The 19,076-nt window shown below is 34.6% G+C and overlaps 1 protein-coding gene and 1 long non-coding RNA gene across 7 annotated transcripts in view; both read left to right on the top strand.

Moving 5' to 3' along the window:
• LOC143250219 (uncharacterized) overlaps positions 1-19,076 on the top strand; it is a 224,063-nt gene that overhangs the window by 78,742 nt on the left and 126,245 nt on the right. The gene's annotated exons all lie outside the window — the stretch shown is intronic.
• The window catches only part of LOC143250411 (uncharacterized), a 45,619-nt gene that overhangs the window by 9,190 nt on the left and 17,353 nt on the right, over positions 1-19,076 (top strand). The window contains exons 3-5 of one of the 6 annotated variants that reach the window (XM_076500865.1): positions 3,645-3,746; positions 5,833-5,931; positions 17,971-18,069. In XM_076500865.1, the coding sequence (XP_076356980.1) occupies positions 3,645-3,746; positions 5,833-5,931; positions 17,971-18,069 (300 nt within the window). Of the gene's footprint in view, positions 1-3,629; positions 3,747-5,832; positions 5,932-6,433; positions 6,525-16,526; positions 16,590-17,970; positions 18,070-19,076 lie in introns of those variants that run through there. The other 5 variants (XM_076500864.1, XM_076500867.1, XM_076500866.1 and 2 more) reach the window with 5 other exon arrangements.

Raw genomic sequence — 19,076 nt, 5'->3', positions numbered from 1 at the left:
TGGAACCTTTTGTAGACATAATCAACTACTTCATAACCATTACACCCTGGAACCTTTTGTAGACATAATCAACTACTTCATAACCATTACACCCTGGAACCTTTTGTAGACATAATCAACTACTTCATAACCATTACACCCTGGAACCTTTTGTAGACATAATCAACTAGCTCATAACCATTACACCCTGGAACCTTTTGTAGACATAATCAACTAGGTCATAACCATTACACCCTGGAACCTTTTGTAGATATAATCAGCGACTTCATAACCATTAAACCCTGGAACCTTTTGTAGACATAATCAACTAGTTCATAACCATTACACCCTGGAACCTTTTGTAGACATAATCAACTACTTCATAACCATTAAATCCTAACCTTTTGTAGACATAATCAACTACTTCATAACCATTACACCCTGGAACCTTTTGTAGACATAATCAACTAGCTCATAACCATTACACCCTGGAATCTTTTGTAGACATAATCAACTAGCTCATAACCATTACACCCTGGAACCTTTTGTAGACATAATCAACTAGCTCATAACCATTACACCCTGGAACCTTTTGTAGACATAATCAACTAGTTCATAACCATTACACCCTGGAACCTTTTGTAGACATAATCAACTACTTCATAACCATTAAATCCTAACCTTTTGTAGACATAATCAACTACTTCATAACCATTACACCCTGGAACCTTTTGTAGACATAATCAACTAGTTCATTACATTTTTCTTATCCACACTTCGGATTATTCTGTACAGTTTAACGCTTAATACGAGATAGGCGTATAGTCATCGTGTATTTATAGGATCTTCTGTAACAAATGTCTAATTAGACCAAGAAAATTCAACATAATTTATGAAGTAAGCCTAGAAGCTCCAATGTTTGGAAGCTTTCTTTAAAATATGAAAGTAAAGAATGTTACGCCTCTTTTATTAGCTCATTTAAGTGAAACAATATTATTTTTATATCTTATTAACCTGTTCAGTGCCGTAGACGAGGTAATTCGTCCAAGCCGATCGGTAACACAGCGACACGGACGAGTTAATTCCTTCTCAGTAATACCTAACCTCAACGCTAGATGTCAGCACCATGCATGCCTGTGACCTTTCTACGAATTGTTTCACTTTCCATCCAAAATGGCGTCACGAAAAAGTTACAAAATGAAGAAACATTAGAGTTTTATTGTAGCAGCTGAAATACTTGGCAGTCAACAGGTTAAGACAATAAAAATATTGTCGTATAAATTTCAATCCTTAATAAAGTGTTAGACTGGGAGAGCGAATTATTAAGACTCTTTGCATGACCAGATGGTTAGGACACTAGACTTGCAAACTGGGGGTCGCAGATTTGAATCCCCCATGTCCATCAACCCTGTCCGCCGTTTCAAGCATGGTATTTTATAATGTGACGGTCAATCCCACTATTCATTTGTAATGTAGTAGCCTAAGAGTTGGCGGCGGGTGGTGATGACTAGCTGCCTTCCCTCTAATCTTACACTGCTAAATTAGAGACGGCTAGCGCAGATAGCCCTCGAGTAGCTTTGCGCGAAATTCAAAACAAACAAAAGTTTTTCTTAACTTTAAGCAGTGCTCAATACAAGTTTTTGTTTGGAGTCTGGTGTAACGTGGCTTTCGCGATAATTTTCTAGTAAATGTCTTTTGTTTTTTCTCTCATATTCTTCATGCTCTCTCACATTTCTTCACAAATAAACCTTTGATTGTTGCACAAATTTGATGATTGATTTAATTATTTTTTATATGTTTTGAGTGCGTGAAGTTTTGTTTTTTAAATAGAACAACATGTACAGGTAACTTCAAAACAAACGTTTAGCCTAACTGTCTTCACGTATAAAACTATAAACTACGTGTTTATATAATTATCATTTAAATTCATAGTAACTAAATAAAAGCTGTGTTTTTTTTTGTGTATGCTTAGATACACACACGCACATACAGTCATGTGCAAAACTTAGGACACCCTATGAAAGCCTGTGTATTTTTGTAACATTTTTGGATATATAGATACTTACTCTCAATTTTAACGATGCTGAGAGATTATAGGAATATAACTAAACAATTAAACCTGAAGAAAAGACTTTTCAAGATCTTCTGTAAATGTAATTCTACAAAAATGCATATTCTAACTGAGGAAAACGTTAGGACACCCCCACATTTATTCCCACGTAAAATGGGTCAACTCACACACAGGTGTAACACAACAGGTTCACATGATTAGAAGATCGTTACTTAGCATTTTGAATGAGACTTGCTTTATTTAAACCTCAGACATTTAGTTTGGTGTGCTCCTAACTCTTGAATTGAGAGTGAGCACCATGGTGAGAGTAAAAGAGCTGTCTGAGGCCTTCAGAAAGAAAATTGTAGCAGCTTATGAGTCTGGTAAGGGATTTAAAAAGATCCCAAAATATTTTGAAATCATCCATTCCACTGTCCGGAAAATAGTCAACAAGTGGAGGGCTTTCAAAACAACTACCAACATGCCCAGGTCTGGTTGTCCAAGCAAGTTCACCCCGAGAGCAGACCGCAAGATGCTAAAAGAGGTCTCTAAACACATAACATGTCATCACAGGACCTACAGCAGGCTCTGGCTACTGTTGATGTGAAAGTGCATGCCTCTACAATCAGAAAGAGACTGCACAAGTTTAACTTGCATGGGAGGTGTGCAAGGAGGAAACCTTTGTTCTCTAAGAGAAACATCAAGACCAGACTGAAGTTTGCCAGAGAGAATGTAGACAAAGACCAGGACTTCTGGAATAATGTTCTTTGGACAGATGAGTCCAAAATTGAATTATTTGGACGCCAGAACAGAGGACATGTTTGGCGTAAACCAAACACAGCATTCCAGGAAAAGAACCTCATACCAACTGTTAAGCATGAAGGTGGAAGTGTCATGGTTTGGGGCTGCTTTGCTGCAGCAGGACCTGGACAGCTCACAATCATAGAATCCACCATGAATTCTACTGTGTATCAGAGGGTGCTTGAGGAACATGTGAGACCATCTGTAAGAAAATTAAAACTGAAGCGGAACTGAACCCTGCAACACGACAATGACTCAAAATATACCAGTAAATCCACCAAGAACTGTCTGAAAACTAAGAAATGGAGAGTCCTGGAATGGTCGAGTCAAAGCCCAGATCTTAATCCCACTGAGATGCTGTGGGGTGACTTGAAACGGGATGTACATGCAAGAAACCCCTCAAACATCTCACAGCTGACAGAATTCTACATTGAGGAGTGGGGCAAACTTTCTTCAGACCGATGTCAGAGACTGGTAGATGGCTACAAGAAGCGTCTCACTGCAGTTATTTCAGCCAAAGGGGGTAACACTAGCTATTAGGGGGTAGGGTGTCTTAACTTTTTCCTCAGGTAGAATATACATTTTTGTATAATTACATTTACAGAAGATCTTGAAAAGTCTTTTCTTCAGTTTTAATTGTTTAGTTATATTTCTATAATCTCTCAGTATTGTTAAAATTGAGATTAAATATCTATATATCCAAAAATGTTACACAAATACACAGACTTTCATAGGGTGTCCTAACTTTTTCACATGACTGTACATACATAAGTATGTTTAATATACATATATTTCTAAGGCTTTCTTTTTGCAGTCGGGTTATTCTCCTCTTCACCAGGCGGCGAAAGAAGGACATTTGGAAATAGTGAATTTGTTACTGAAAAACGGAAGTCACGTGGATACTCAGGAAAAGGCGGTGAGTTTAGAAACTATATTCCAACCAGAAAGACATTGAACGATTGACGTGTATATTTGATGCTACCTGTAAGTGTCCATACAGCCAAGATTACTATATCTAATTTCTTATCAGTTATATTTCACGCTCAAGCGAATGAAATCTCAAACAACCAATAAATAAACATTAGTTCCACACATTAATTCTAATAACTTTACCTTCCTGGCATAGTTACCCGAAACTACAATTGTGGCGCTGCTTAAAATTGAAACTTCTATTGTTGAAACACTTAACTCTAAAATAACCATTAGAGTTGATTGTTCCCATTGTTTTTTTTTTTAATATAAACACCGGAGATTTGTGGGGGAGCACTTTAAAAACAAACAAACAGTGGCTTAACTCTTTTAACAACAAGTTAACGAAACTTTTAAACAATGCTTGAAGATAATTGTAACTGTGCGAATTTTCGTCTTTGTATCGTCTGTTAACAAGACGTTTCTTTGCTAACGGGAAATTTATTTATTTTCATAATATGAATAACAATTCCGACAGGGGGCTAAAAATAAACTATTACCGTATTCGACTATTTTGTTATTTCATCCGGAACAAATGCTATAAACCCATATCAGTGGAAAAACTGAAATTGTCGACATTTGTAACTTTATTTTCGAAAAAACTTCGCGGGAAAGCATCACACAATTTTATTTTAAAAAACTGATGTCATGATATCGCATACCTGAGAAATTTGTTATGTGTAGTATCTACAGATCTCTCTACTTAATATTCCATACCTGAGAAATTTGTTATGTGTAGTATCTACAGATCTCTCTACTTAATATTCCATACCTGAGAAATTTGTTATGTGTAGTATCTACAGATCTCTACTTAATATTCCATACCTGAGAAATTTGTTATGTGTAGTATCTACAGATCTCTCTACTTAATATTCCATACCTGAGAAATTTGTTATGTGTAGTATCTACAGATCTCTCTACTTAATATTCCATACCTGAGAAATTTGTTATGTGTAGTATCTACAGATCTCTCTACTTAATATTCCATACCTGAGAAATTTGTTATGTGTAGTATCTACAGATCTCTACTACTTAATATTCCATACCTGAGAAATTTGTTATGTGTAGTATCTACAGATCTCTCTACTTAATATTCCATACCTGAGAAATTTGTTATGTGTAGTATCTACAGATCTCTACTTAATATTCCATACCTGAGAAATTTGTTATGTGTAGTATCTACAGATCTCTCTACTTAATATTCCATACCTGAGAAATTTGTTATGTGTAGTATCTACAGATCTCTCTACTTAATATTCCATACCTGAGAAATTTGTTATGTGTAGTATCTACAGATCTCTCTACTTAATATTCCATACCTGAGAAATTTGTTATGTGTAGTATCTACAGATCTCTCTACTTAATATTCCATTTATACTAAAATATGTTGATGAATATATATATATATATCGCAGAGAAAACTTATACGTAATGTGTATCTAAAACTCAAATAGGTTGTTCTATTTCACTTATTCACCGTGACAAGCCATATAGAACATGAGTTCTTTGTGGTACACACAACAGGTACGTTCTGGTACGCATAACGGATACATTCTACTGCACACAACGGATACATTCTGGGGCACTTAGGGGATGTGCTGTGGCACACATGTAGGACATATCTGGTAAATCCAACAGATATGTTCTTTCACACCTAATAGATGTGTTTTAGTACATCCAACAGATATTTCTTGTACAAAATAATGTCTTCTGATACATCCAGTGAATATTTCTGGAACACTTATTGGATGTGTTCTGATGTATAAATAATAATGTAATAGGTTAGAAATTTCAGACTTGTGTTATTCCGATATAAGAAAGTTTATTAACATTAAAATTTGAAGGAAAATTAAAAATTCCACGTACCCTTAGACAATACGGATTCAGGTATTTCAAAGACTACAAACAAAGAAAACGTTAAATATTCTAGAAAAATTAATAGAACGTTCCCTGATGTATATTTTTCTTATTATAGTAGTTCATCTTTACTTGTTCCAGTTTTTAAATATTTTGTTTTTCAATTATTTTTAAAGCATGGAAACACTTCGCTGCATGAAGCTTCAAGGAAAGGATACAGTCAGACAGTTGAAGCAATTTGTAATCACAAGGCTAAAACTCACATTAAGAACAAGGTTAGTATGTGTTTTAATTTGTCGTGCTGTATCAGTGTTAGCTAGTTGGTTCATTATCGCTACGTCTAATGAGAATGCTGACCAACAGCGTCGACACTGTATAAAAAAAACTTACTCAAAACTCTTTATTAACTGAGATATATTGATATTAAAATATTTAGTAGTCACACGTCACGAGATACTCAATACACCTATTTATATGTAGAAAAACGACTTTTATATTTACATATTTGAGCAATAGATGGCACTCAAAATGAAAATACAGAAACAGGAATTTGATCTTTTTTATACGATCAGTAGTCGGTTATACTTGTAACACCAAAACTGGTATTATAGCACAGCTTTTAATTTCTTTTTATTAAAATTCGTACATTTCTTTATCGGTGAGTTTAAGTGTACGGTTCTCATTAGATGTAATATTGATGTACAAGATAACATGTTTTTTTTTTGCAAGAGGGCAGCACTGTGCATTCTCTTCTTTCTTTAGAAACAGGTTTAAAAGCAGGTGAAAGTAGCGACTGGGAAAGAACTGCTTTGTGGACTGATCAAGAGAAACAACTGCTCTGATAACACCGCATAAACAGACAACATACGTACATGTTACGAATTTAGTTATTACCAAATACTCTATCTTCCATCCGTATATTACTTACTTTGTGTATGTCATTTAAACAAAATGGTTTCTATCCACAGATCCTTACCAGCTTTTTACATCATCTGTTGAACTATTCCTTTCCAAAAATTTTACATCCTACTAAAATGTAGCAGGATAGTCTTTCTACATCCAACTAAATTACAGCAGGATGGTGTGATGTTTTCCCACATTCTACTAAATTATAGCAGGATGGTGTGATGTTTTCCCACATTCTACTAAATTATAGCAGGATAGTGTGATGTTTTCCCACATTCTATTAAATTATAGCAGGATAGTGTGATGTTTTCCCACATTATATTAAATTATAGCAGGATAGTGTGATGTTTTTTCACATTCTACTAAATTATAGCAGGATCATGTGATGTTTTCCCACATTATATTAAATTATAGCAAGATCATGTGATGTTTTCCCACATTATATTAAATTATAGCAGGATGGTGTGATGTTTTCCCACATTATATTAAATTATAGCAGGATAGTGTGATGTTTTTTCACATTCTACTAAATTATAGCAGGATAGTGTGATGTTTTCCCACATTCTATTAAATTATAGCAGGATAGTGTGATGTTTTCCCACATTCTATTAAATTATAGCAGGATAGTGTGATGTTTTCCCACATTCTATTAAATTATAACAGGATGGTGTGATGTTTTCCCACATTCTACTAAATTATAGCAGGATAGTGTGATGTTTTCCCACATTCTACTAAATTATAGCAGGATGGTGTGATGTTTTCCCACATTCTATTAAATTATAACAGGATGGTGTGATGTTTTCCCACATTCTACTAAATTATAGCAGGATGGTGTGATGTTTTCCCACATTCTACTAAATTATAACAGGATGGTGTGATGTTTTCCCACATCCTTCTAAACTATAACAGGATAGTATGATGTTTTCCCACATTCTACTAAATTATAGCAGGATAGTGTGATGTTTTCCCACATTATATTAAATTATAGCAAGATCATGTGATGTTTTCCCACATTCTATTAAATTATAGCAGGATAGTGTGATGTTTTCCAACATTCTATTAAATTATAGCAGGATGGTGTGATGTTTTCCCACATTATATTAAATTATAGCAGGATAATGTGATGTTTTTTCACATTCTACTAAATTATAGCAGGATAGTGTGATGTTTTCCCACATTCTATTAAATTATAGCAGGATAGTGTGATGTTTTCCCACATTCTATTAAATTATAGCAGGATAGTGTGATGTTTTTCCACATTCTATTAAATTATAACAGGATGGTGTGATGTTTTCCCACATTCTACTAAATTATAGCAGGATGGTGTGATGTTTTCCCACATTCTACTAAATTATAGCAGGATGGTGTGATGTTTTCCCACATTCTATTAAATTATAACAGGATGGTGTGATGTTTTCCCACATTCTACTAAATTATAGCAGGATGGTGTGATGTTTTCCCACATTCTACTAAATTATAACAGGATGGTGTGATGTTTTCCCACATCCTATTAAATTATAGCAGGATAGTGTGATGTTTTTCCACATTCTACTAAATTATAGCAGGATGGTGTGATGTTTTACCACATTCTACTAAATTATAGCAGGATGGTGTGATGTTTTCCCACATTCTACTAAATTATAGCAGGATAGTGTGATGTTTTCCCACATTCTATTAAATTATAACAGGATGGTGTGATGTTTTCCCACATCCTTCTAAACTATAACAGGATAGTATGATGTTTTCCCACATTCTACTAAATTATAGCAGGATAGTGTGATGTTTTCCCACATTATATTAAATTATAGCAGGATAGTGTGATGTTTTCCCACATTCTATTAAATTATAGCAGGATGGTGTGATGTTTTCCCACATTATATTAAATTATAGCAGGATAGTGTGATGTTTTCCCACATTATATTAAATTATAGCAGGATAGTTTGATGTTTTCCCACATCCTACTAAATTATAGCAGGAGAGTGTGATGTTTTCCCACATTATATTAAATTATAGCAGGATAGTGTGATGTTTTCCCACATTCTATTAAATTATAGCAGGATAGTTTGATGTTTTCCCACATTCTATTAAATTATAGCAGGATAGTGTGATGTTTTCCCACATTATATTAAATTATAGCAGGATAGTGTGATGTTTTCCCACATTCTATTAAATTATAGCAGGATGGTGTGATGTTTTCCCACATTCTATTAAATTATAGCAGGATAGTGTGATGTTTTCCCACATTCTATTAAATTATAGCAGGATGGTGTGATGCTTTCCCACATCCTACTAAATTATAGCAGAATGGGGTGATGTTTTCCCACATCCTACTAAATTATAGCAGGATAGTTTGATGTTTTCCCACATCCTACTAAATTATAGCAGGATAGTGTGATGTTTTCCCACATTCTATTAAATTATAACAGGATGGTGTGATGTTTTCCCACATTCTACTAAATTATAGCAGGATGGTGTGATGTTTTCCCACATCCTATTAAATTATAGCAGAATAGTGTGATGTTTTTCCACATTCTACTAAATTATAGCAGGATGGTGTGATGTTTTTCCACGTTCTACTAAATTATAGCAGGAGAGTGTGATGTTTTCCCACATTATATTAAATTATAGCAGGATAGTGTGATGTTTTTCCACATTCCACTAAATTATAGCAGGATGGTGTGATATTTTCCACGTTCTACTAAATTATAGCAGGATAGTGTGATGTTTTTCCACATTCTACTAAATTATAGCAGAATGGTGTGATGTTTTCCCACATTCTATTAAATTATAGCAGGATAGTGTGATGTTTTTCCACATTCTACTAAATTATAGTAGGATAGTGTGATGTTTTACCACATCCTACTAAATTATAGCAGGATAGTATGATGTTTTTCCACGTTCTACTAAATTATAGCAGGAGAGTGTGATGTTTTTCCACATTATATTAAATTATAGCAAAATAGTTTGATGTTTTCCCACATTCTATTAAATTATAGCAGGATGGTGTGATGTTTTTTCACATTCTACTAAATTATAGCAGGATAGTGTGATGTTTTCCCACATTCTACTAAATTATATCAGGATGGTGTGATATTTTCCCACATCCTTCTAAACTATAGCAGGATAGTGTGATGTTTTTCCACATTCTACTAAATTATAGTAGGATAGTGTAATGTTTTACCACATTCTACTAAATTATATCAGGATGGTGTGATATTTTCCCACATCCTTCTAAACTATAGCAGGATAGTGTGATGTTTTCCCACATTCTATTAAATTATAGCAGCATAGTGTGATGTTTTTTCACATTCTATTAAATTATAGCAGGATAGTGTGATGTTTTCCCACATTCTATTAAATTATAGCAGGATGGTGTGATGCTTTCCCACATCCTACTAAATTATAGCAGAATGGTGTGATGTTTTCCCACATTCTATTAAATTATAGCAGGATAGTGTGATGTTTTCCCACATTCTATTAAATTATAGCAGGATGGTGTGATGCTTTCCCACATCCTACTAAATTATAGCAGAATGGTGTGATGTTTTCCCACATCCTACTAAATTGTAGCAGGATAGTTTGATGTTTTCCCACATCCTACTAAATTATAGCAGGATAGTGTGATGTTTTTCCACATTCTACTAAATTATAGTAGGATAGTGTAATGTTTTACCACATTCTACTGAATTATATCAGGATGGTGTGATATTTTCCAACATCCTTCTAAACTATAGCAGGATAGTGTGATGTTTTTCCACATTCTACTAAATTATAGTAGGATAGTGTAATGTTTTACCACATCCTACTAAATTATAGCAAGATCATGTGATGTTTTCCCACATTCTATTAAATTATAGCAGCATAGTATGATGTTTTTTCACATTCTATTAAATTATAGCAGGATAGTGTGATGTTTTCCCACATTCTATTAAATTATAGCAGGATGGTGTGATGCTTTCCCACATCCTACTAAATTATAGCAGAATGGTGTGATGTTTTCCCACATTCTATTAAATTATAGCAGGATAGTGTGATGTTTTCCCACATTCTATTAAATTATAGCAGGATGGTGTGATGCTTTCCCACATCCTACTAAATTATAGCAGAATGGTGTGATGTTTTCCCACATCCTACTAAATTGTAGCAGGATAGTTTGATGTTTTCCCACATCCTACTAAATTATAGCAGGATAGTGTGATGTTTTCCCACATTCTATTAAATTATAACAGGATGGTGTGATGTTTTCCCACATTCTACTAAATTATAGCAGGATGGTGTGATGTTTTCCCACATCCTATTAAATTATAGCAGGATAGTGTGATGTTTTTCCACATTCTACTAAATTATAGCAGGATGGTGTGATATTTTCCACGTTCTACTAAATTATAGCAGGATAGTGTGATGTTTTCCCACATTCTATTAAATTATAGCAGGATGGTGTGATGTTTTTTCACATTCTATTAAATTATAGCAGGATGGTGTGATGTTTTCCCACATTCTATTAAATTATAGCAGGATAGTGTGATGTTTTCCCACATTCTATTAAATTATAGCAGGATAGTGTGATGTTTTCCCACATTATATTAAATTACAGCAGGATAGTGTGATGTTTTCCCACATTCTATTAAATTATAGCAGGATAGTGTGATGTTTTCCCACATTCTACTAAGTTATAGCAGGAAGGTGTGATGTTTTACCACATCCTACTAAATTATAACAGGATAGTGTGATGTTTTTCCACATTCTACTAAATTATAGCAGGATAGTGTGATGTTTTCCCACATTCTACTAAATTATAGCAGGATGGTGTGATGTTTTCCCACATCCTACTAAATTATATCAGGATGGTGTGATGTTTTTCCACATTCTATTAAATTATAGCAGGATGGTGTGATGTTTTCCCACATTCTACTAAATTATAGCAGGATGGTGTGATGTTTTACCACATTCTATTAAATTATAGCAGGATGGTGTGATGCTTTCCCACATCCCACTAAATTATAGCAGAATGGTGTGATGTTTTCCCACATCGTACTAAATTATAGCAGGATAGTTTGATGTTTTCCCACATCCTACTAAATTATAGCAGGAGAGTGTGATGTTTTCCCACATCCTATTAAATTATAGCAGGTTGGTGTGATGTTTTCCCACATTCTACTAAATTATATCAGGATGGTGTGATATTTTCCCACATCCTTCTAAACTATAGCAGGATAGTGTGATGTTTTTCCACATTCTACTAAATTATAGTAGGATAGTGTGATGTTTTACCACATCCTACTAAATTATAGCAGGATAGTATGATGTTTTTCCACGTTCTACTAAATTATAGCAGGAGAGTGTGATGTTTTTCCACATTATATTAAATTATAGCAAAATAGTTTGATGTTTTCCCACATTCTATTAAATTATAGCAGGATGGTGTGATGTTTTTTCACATTCTACTAAATTATAGCAGGATAGTGTGATGTTTTCCCACATTCTACTAAATTATATCAGGATGGTGTGATATTTTCCCACATCCTTCTAAACTATAGCAGGATAGTGTGATGTTTTTCCACATTCTACTAAATTATAGTAGGATAGTGTAATGTTTTACCACATTCTACTAAATTATATCAGGATGGTGTGATATTTTCCCACATCCTTCTAAACTATAGCAGGATAGTGTGATGTTTTTTCCACATTCTATTAAATTATAGCAGGATGGTGTGATGTTTTTTCACATTCTACTAAATTATAGCAGGATAGTGTGATGTTTTCCCACATTCTATTAAATTATAGCAGGATAGTGTGATGTTTTCCCACATTCTATTAAATTATAGCAGGATGGTGTGATGCTTTCCCACATCCTACTAAACTATAGCAGAATGGTGTGATGTTTTCCCACATTCTATTAAATTATAGCAGGATAGTGTGATGTTTTCCCACATTCTACTAAGTTATAGCAGGAAGGTGTGATGTTTTACCACATCCTACTAAATTATAACAGGATAGTGTGATGTTTTTCCACATTCTACTAAATTATAGCAGGATAGTGTGATGTTTTCCCACATTCTACTAAATTATAGCAGGATGGTGTGATGTTTTCCCACATCCTACTAAATTATATCAGGATGGTGTGATGTTTTTCCCACATTCTATTAAATTATAGCAGGATGGTGTGATGTTTTCCCACATTCTACTAAATTATAGCAGGATGGTGTGATGTTTTACCACATTCTATTAAATTATAGCAGGATGGTGTGATGCTTTCCCACATCCCACTAAATTATAGCAGAATGGTGTGATGTTTTCCCACATCGTACTAAATTATAGCAGGATAGTTTGATGTTTTCCCACATCCTACTAAATTATAGCAGGAGAGTGTGATGTTTTCCCACATCCTATTAAATTATAGCAGGTTGGTGTGATGTTTTCCCACATTCTACTAAATTATATCAGGATGGTGTGATATTTTCCCACATCCTTCTAAACTATAGCAGGATAGTGTGATGTTTTTCCACATTCTACTAAATTATAGTAGGATAGTGTGATGTTTTACCACATCCTACTAAATTATAGCAGGATAGTATGATGTTTTTCCACGTTCTACTAAATTATAGCAGGAGAGTGTGATGTTTTTCCACATTATATTAAATTATAGCAAAATAGTTTGATGTTTTCCCACATTCTATTAAATTATAGCAGGATGGTGTGATGTTTTTTCACATTCTACTAAATTATAGCAGGATAGTGTGATGTTTTCCCACATTCTACTAAATTATATCAGGATGGTGTGATATTTTCCCACATCCTTCTAAACTATAGCAGGATAGTGTGATGTTTTTCCACATTCTACTAAATTATAGTAGGATAGTGTAATGTTTTACCACATTCTACTAAATTATATCAGGATGGTGTGATATTTTCCCACATCCTTCTAAACTATAGCAGGATAGTGTGATGTTTTTCCACATTCTATTAAATTATAGCAGGATGGTGTGATGTTTTTTCACATTCTACTAAATTATAGCAGGATAGTGTGATGTTTTCCCACATTCTACTAAATTATATCAGGATGGTGTGATATTTTCCCACATCCTTCTAAACTATAGCAGGATAGTGTGATGTTTTTCCACATTCTACTAAATTATAGTAGGATAGTGTGATGTTTTTTCACATTCTATTAAATTATAGCAGGATAGTGTGATGTTTTCCCACATTCTATTAAATTATAGCAGGATAGTGTGATGTTTTCCCACATTCTATTAAATTATAGCAGGATGGTGTGATGCTTTCCCACATCCTACTAAATTATAGCAGAATGGTGTGATGTTTTCCCACATTCTATTAAATTATAGCAGGTTAGTGTGATGTTTTCCCACATTCTATTAAATTATAGCAGGATAGTGTGATGTTTTCCCACATTCTATTAAATTATAGCAGGATAGTGTGATGTTTTCCCACATTCTACTAAATTATAGCAGGATAGTGTGATGTTTTCCCACATTCTATTAAATTATAGCAGGATAGTGTGATGTTTTTTCACATTCTACTAAATTATAGCAGGATAGTGTGATGTTTTCCCACATTCTATTAAATTATAGCAGGATAGTGTGATGTTTTCCCACATTCTATTAAATTATAGCAGGATAGTGTGATGTTTTCCCACATTCTACTAAATTATAGCAGGATAGTGTGATGTTTTCCCACATTCTATTAAATTATAGCAGGATAGTGTGATGTTTTCCCACATTCTATTAAATTATAGCAGGATGGTGTGATGTTTTTTCACATTCTACTAAATTATAGCAGGATAGTGTGATGTTTTCCCACATTCTATTAAATTATAGCAGGATAGTGTGATGTTTTCCCACATTCTATTAAATTATAGCAGGATAGTGTGATGTTTTCCCACATTCTACTAAATTATAGCAGGATAGTGTGATGTTTTCCCACATTCTATTAAATTATAGCAGGATAGTGTGATGTTTTCTCACATTCTACTAAATTATAGCAGGATAGTGTGATGTTTTCCCACATTCTATTAAATTATAGCAGGATAGTGTGATGTTTTCCCACATTCTATTAAATTATAGCAGGATAGTGTGATGTTTTCCCACATTCTATTAAATTATAGCAGGATAGTGTGATGTTTTCCCAGATTCTATTAAATTATAGCAGGATAGTGTGATGTTTTCCCACATTCTATTAAATTATAGCAGGATAGTGTGATGTTTTCCCACATTCTATTAAATTATAGCAGGATGGTGTGATGTTTTTTCACATTCTACTAAATTATAGCAGGATAGTGTGATGTTTTCCCACATTCTATTAAATTATAGCAGGATAGTGTGATGTTTTCCCACATTCTATTAAATTATAGCAGGATAGTGTGATGTTTTCCCACATTCTATTAAATTATAGCAGGATAGTGTGATGTTTTCCCACATTATATTAAATTATAGCAGGATAGTGTGATGTTTTACTACATTCTACTAAATTATAGCAGGATGGTGTGATGTTTTACCACATTCTATCAAATTATAGCAGGATGGTGTAATGCCTTCCTACATTCTACGTAAAGGTAGCAGGATGGTGTGATGTTTTCCCACATTCTAGTAAATTATAGCAGGATAGTGTGATGTTTTCCCACATCCTACTAAATTATAAAAGGATGGTGTGATGTTTTCCCACATTCTACTAAATTATAGCAGGATAGTGTGATGTTTTCCCACATTATATTAAATTATAGCAGGATAGTGTGATGTTTTCCCACATTCTATTAAATTATAGCAGGATAGTGTGATGTTTTCCCACATTCCATTAAATTATAGCAGGATAGTGTGATGTTTTCCCACATTATATTAAATTATAGCAGGATAGTGTGATGTTTTCCGACATTCTATTAAATTATAGCAGGATGGTGTGATGTTTTCCCACATCCTACTAAATTATAGCAGGATAGTGTGATGTTTTCCCACATTATATTAAATTATAGCAGGATAGTGTGATGTTTTCCCACATTATATTAAATTATAGCAGGATAGTGTGATGTTTTCCCACATTCTATTAAACTATAGCAGGATGGTGTGATGTTTTCCCACATTCTACTAAATTATAGCAGGATAGTGTGATGTTTTTCCACATTCTACTGAATTATAGCAGAATGGTGTGATGTTTTACCACATTCTACTAAATTATAGCAGGATGGTGTGATGGTTTAGCACATTCTACCAAATTATAGCAGGATGGTGTAATGCCTTCCTACATTCTACGTAAAGGTAGCAGGATGGTGTGATGTTTTCCCACATTCTAGTAAATTATAGCAGGATAGTGTGATGTTTTCCCACATCCTACTAAATTATAAAAGGATGGTGTGATGTTTTCCCACATTCTACTAAATTATAGCAGGATAGTGTGATGTTTTCCCACATTATATTAAATTATAGCAGGATAGTGTGATGTTTTCCCACATTCTATTAAATTATAGCAGGATAGTGTGATGTTTTCCCACATTCCATTAAATTATAGCAGGATAGTGTGATGTTTTCCCACATTATATTAAATTATAGCAGGATAGTGTGATGTTTTCCGACATTCTATTAAATTATAGCAGGATGGTGTGATGTTTTCCCACATCCTACTAAATTATAGCAGGATAGTGTGATGTTTTCCCACATTATATTAAATTATAGCAGGATAGTGTGATGTTTTCCCACATTATATTAAATTATAGCAGGATAGTGTGATGTTTTCCCACATTCTATTAAACTATAGCAGGATGGTGTGATGTTTTCCCACATTCTACTAAATTATAGCAGGATAGTGATATGTTTTTCCACATTCTACTGAATTATAGCAGAATGGTGTGATGTTTTACCACATTCTACTAAATTATAGCAGGATGGTGTGATGGTTTAGCACATTCTACCAAATTATAGCAGGATGGTGTAATGCCTTCCTACATTCTACATAAAGGTAGCAGGATGGTGTGATGTTTTCCTCGAAAGAGGTGGGATACCAGCATCTCGCTGAACCTCAGGTACTAGTTGTACTTGTAAATAAATATATATAATAAGATAATGTAAGTAAATGGTACAAGCTGTAAAGACGCTGTATGAACTTACCATGAACTCGTTCATCTTCTACAAATAATCTTTGAGCCAAGAAATAATTCACGCTGTAAAGAGCTTTGAAATATATGTTCGAAACCAAAACAAGTTCTTCAAGTGTAGTGTTTAACAAGGTAGTGTACATTTCGTGGATAGTGTACATTTAATGGATACGTTGGAAATATTTTGTAAATATTGAGAGTGAATTAAGGAGTGTTGACTTGTATCACTGGTTGGTCTGGGAGGTCACAGTGACTCAAGGAGTGTTGACTTGTATCACTGGTTGGTCTGGAAGGTCACAGTGGCTCGAGAAGTGTTGACTTGTATCACTGGTTAGTCTGGAAGGTCACAGTGGCTCAAGGAGTGTTGACTTGTATCACTGGTTGGTCTGGAAGGTCACAGTAGCTCAAGGAATGTTGAATTGTATCACTGGTTGGTCTGGAAGGTGACAGTGGATCAAAGAGTGTTGACTTGTATCACTGGTTGGTCTGGGAGGTCACAGTGGCTCAAGGAGTGTTGACTTGTATCACTAGTTGGTCTGGAAGGTCACAGTGGCTCAAGGAATGTTGACTTGTATCACTGGTTGATCTGGAAGGTGACAGTGGCTCAAAGAGTGTTGACTTGTATTACTGGTTGGTCTGAGAGGTCACAGTGGCTCAAGGAGTGTTGACTTGTATCACTGGTTGGTCTGGAAGGTCACAGTGGCTCAAGGAGTGTTGACTTGTATCACTGGTTGGTCTGGGAGGTCACAGTGACTTAAGGAGTGTTCTCACATATCACTGGTTACTTGGCTGTTATTTTATACGACAAAGTCACCGTTGAAGTTGAATTACGGATCAGAGAGAGACCATAGTCACCACTATCCACTGAAACAAATAATGGTTATTCACTGTCAGGGTGTTACCAGTGGCTCAGCGGTAAGCTTTACAGTACAAAAGGCTAAAGTTCGGGGTTTAGTCTGTGTGGCGGGCACAAAACAGTTTGCCTATTGTACAGATTTTTAGTAACAAATGAACTGGCACAACAGCATCATCCAGTGGCAGGTCGCAAGACAATACTTGCACCTGCAGGCACGCATCTCTGCACGCACACCAACCACGATATCACGTAGAAATTTGACGTTGTTTGGAAAGAATCTGAAATCGTCACAAAACACTACTAACACACCTGGAAAAATCAACCAATGATCACTCTTTTACACCAGAACTTCGGAAAATTATATATATAAATAAGAATATATTTAGGTAGTAATATTTAAATACAATGAGATTACAGTATTTTCGAATGTTTATTATTTTTATTTTTTTACAGGAAGGGTCCACTGCTCTACATATGGCATGTCAAAATGGCCACAACCAAACTTGCAGAGTGCTACTGACGGTTGGCTGTAACCCGGATGTTAAAAACAACGTAAGTTAGATGGAAACAGACATTCTAGAATACAGACCAACAGGTGTTGTCCACCAAATGTGTAGGTCTTAACTTACATATTTTATAATCCTGTCACAATAGAAACTTACTTTAAAACCAGTGTTTCTCAAATAATGGTTTGCGAGCAGGTTTCCTAAGTCAACTTTTTACTCCTCGAGACGTATGTGAGGTGCACATGTTACCTTCATTATGAACTGCACCATGAAACATCAATAATTTCTAATATTTGTAGAGATAATGGGATCGTGACGACCACAACCCAGACCCGAGGGTCGTTTGACAAATCTGCAGGAGAAACACTGCTTTAAACGAACAGGAATACTTGAAATGTTCAGGGATTCGAACCCGCGATCCTCATGTTACGAATCCTCGTCACACCAAACATGTTCGCCATTTTAACCATGAGGGCGTTATAATGTTACGGTCAATCTCACTAGTCGTTGGTAAAAGAGTAGCCCAACAGTTGGCGGTGGGTGGTGAGGACTAGCTGCCTTCCCTCTAGTCTTACACTGTCAAATTAGGGCCGGCTAGCGCAGATAGCCCTCGTGTAGCTTTGCGCGAAATTCAAAATAAACCAATAAAAAAGTCATATTGTTCCTTCTTGAAAAAAATGTATCATTCTATCGAAGAATAAAATACAGTTTTGTATTACACATTGTCTGTGTTATATAACATTGTACTACACATTGTTGTATTGTACGTTGTTGTGTAAATGTCGAGGCAAAAGTCGTTATTTTTTAATAATTTATTAACTTTTAACACGAGGATAACCAAACGTTAAAAACAATACAGGACACGAAACGTGGACATCAAAGATTATGTTTGTACTAAACATAATAATATTTTGTAACTAGCTGTTATTGTAATACGTTAAGAACAATACAGTGTGTTCACTTACTTTCAATATCTAATGTAACTTTGTAACTAGCTTTTATTGTAATACATTAAGAACAATACAGTGTGTTCACTTACTTTCAATATCTATT

Source organism: Tachypleus tridentatus, chromosome 5 (genome assembly GCF_004210375.1).
Source record: "Tachypleus tridentatus isolate NWPU-2018 chromosome 5, ASM421037v1, whole genome shotgun sequence".
Taxonomy (NCBI): Eukaryota; Metazoa; Arthropoda; class Merostomata; order Xiphosura; family Limulidae; genus Tachypleus; species Tachypleus tridentatus.
The sequence above is the reverse complement of the archived record's forward strand: the minus strand, read 5'-3'. Positions and strand labels throughout refer to the sequence as shown.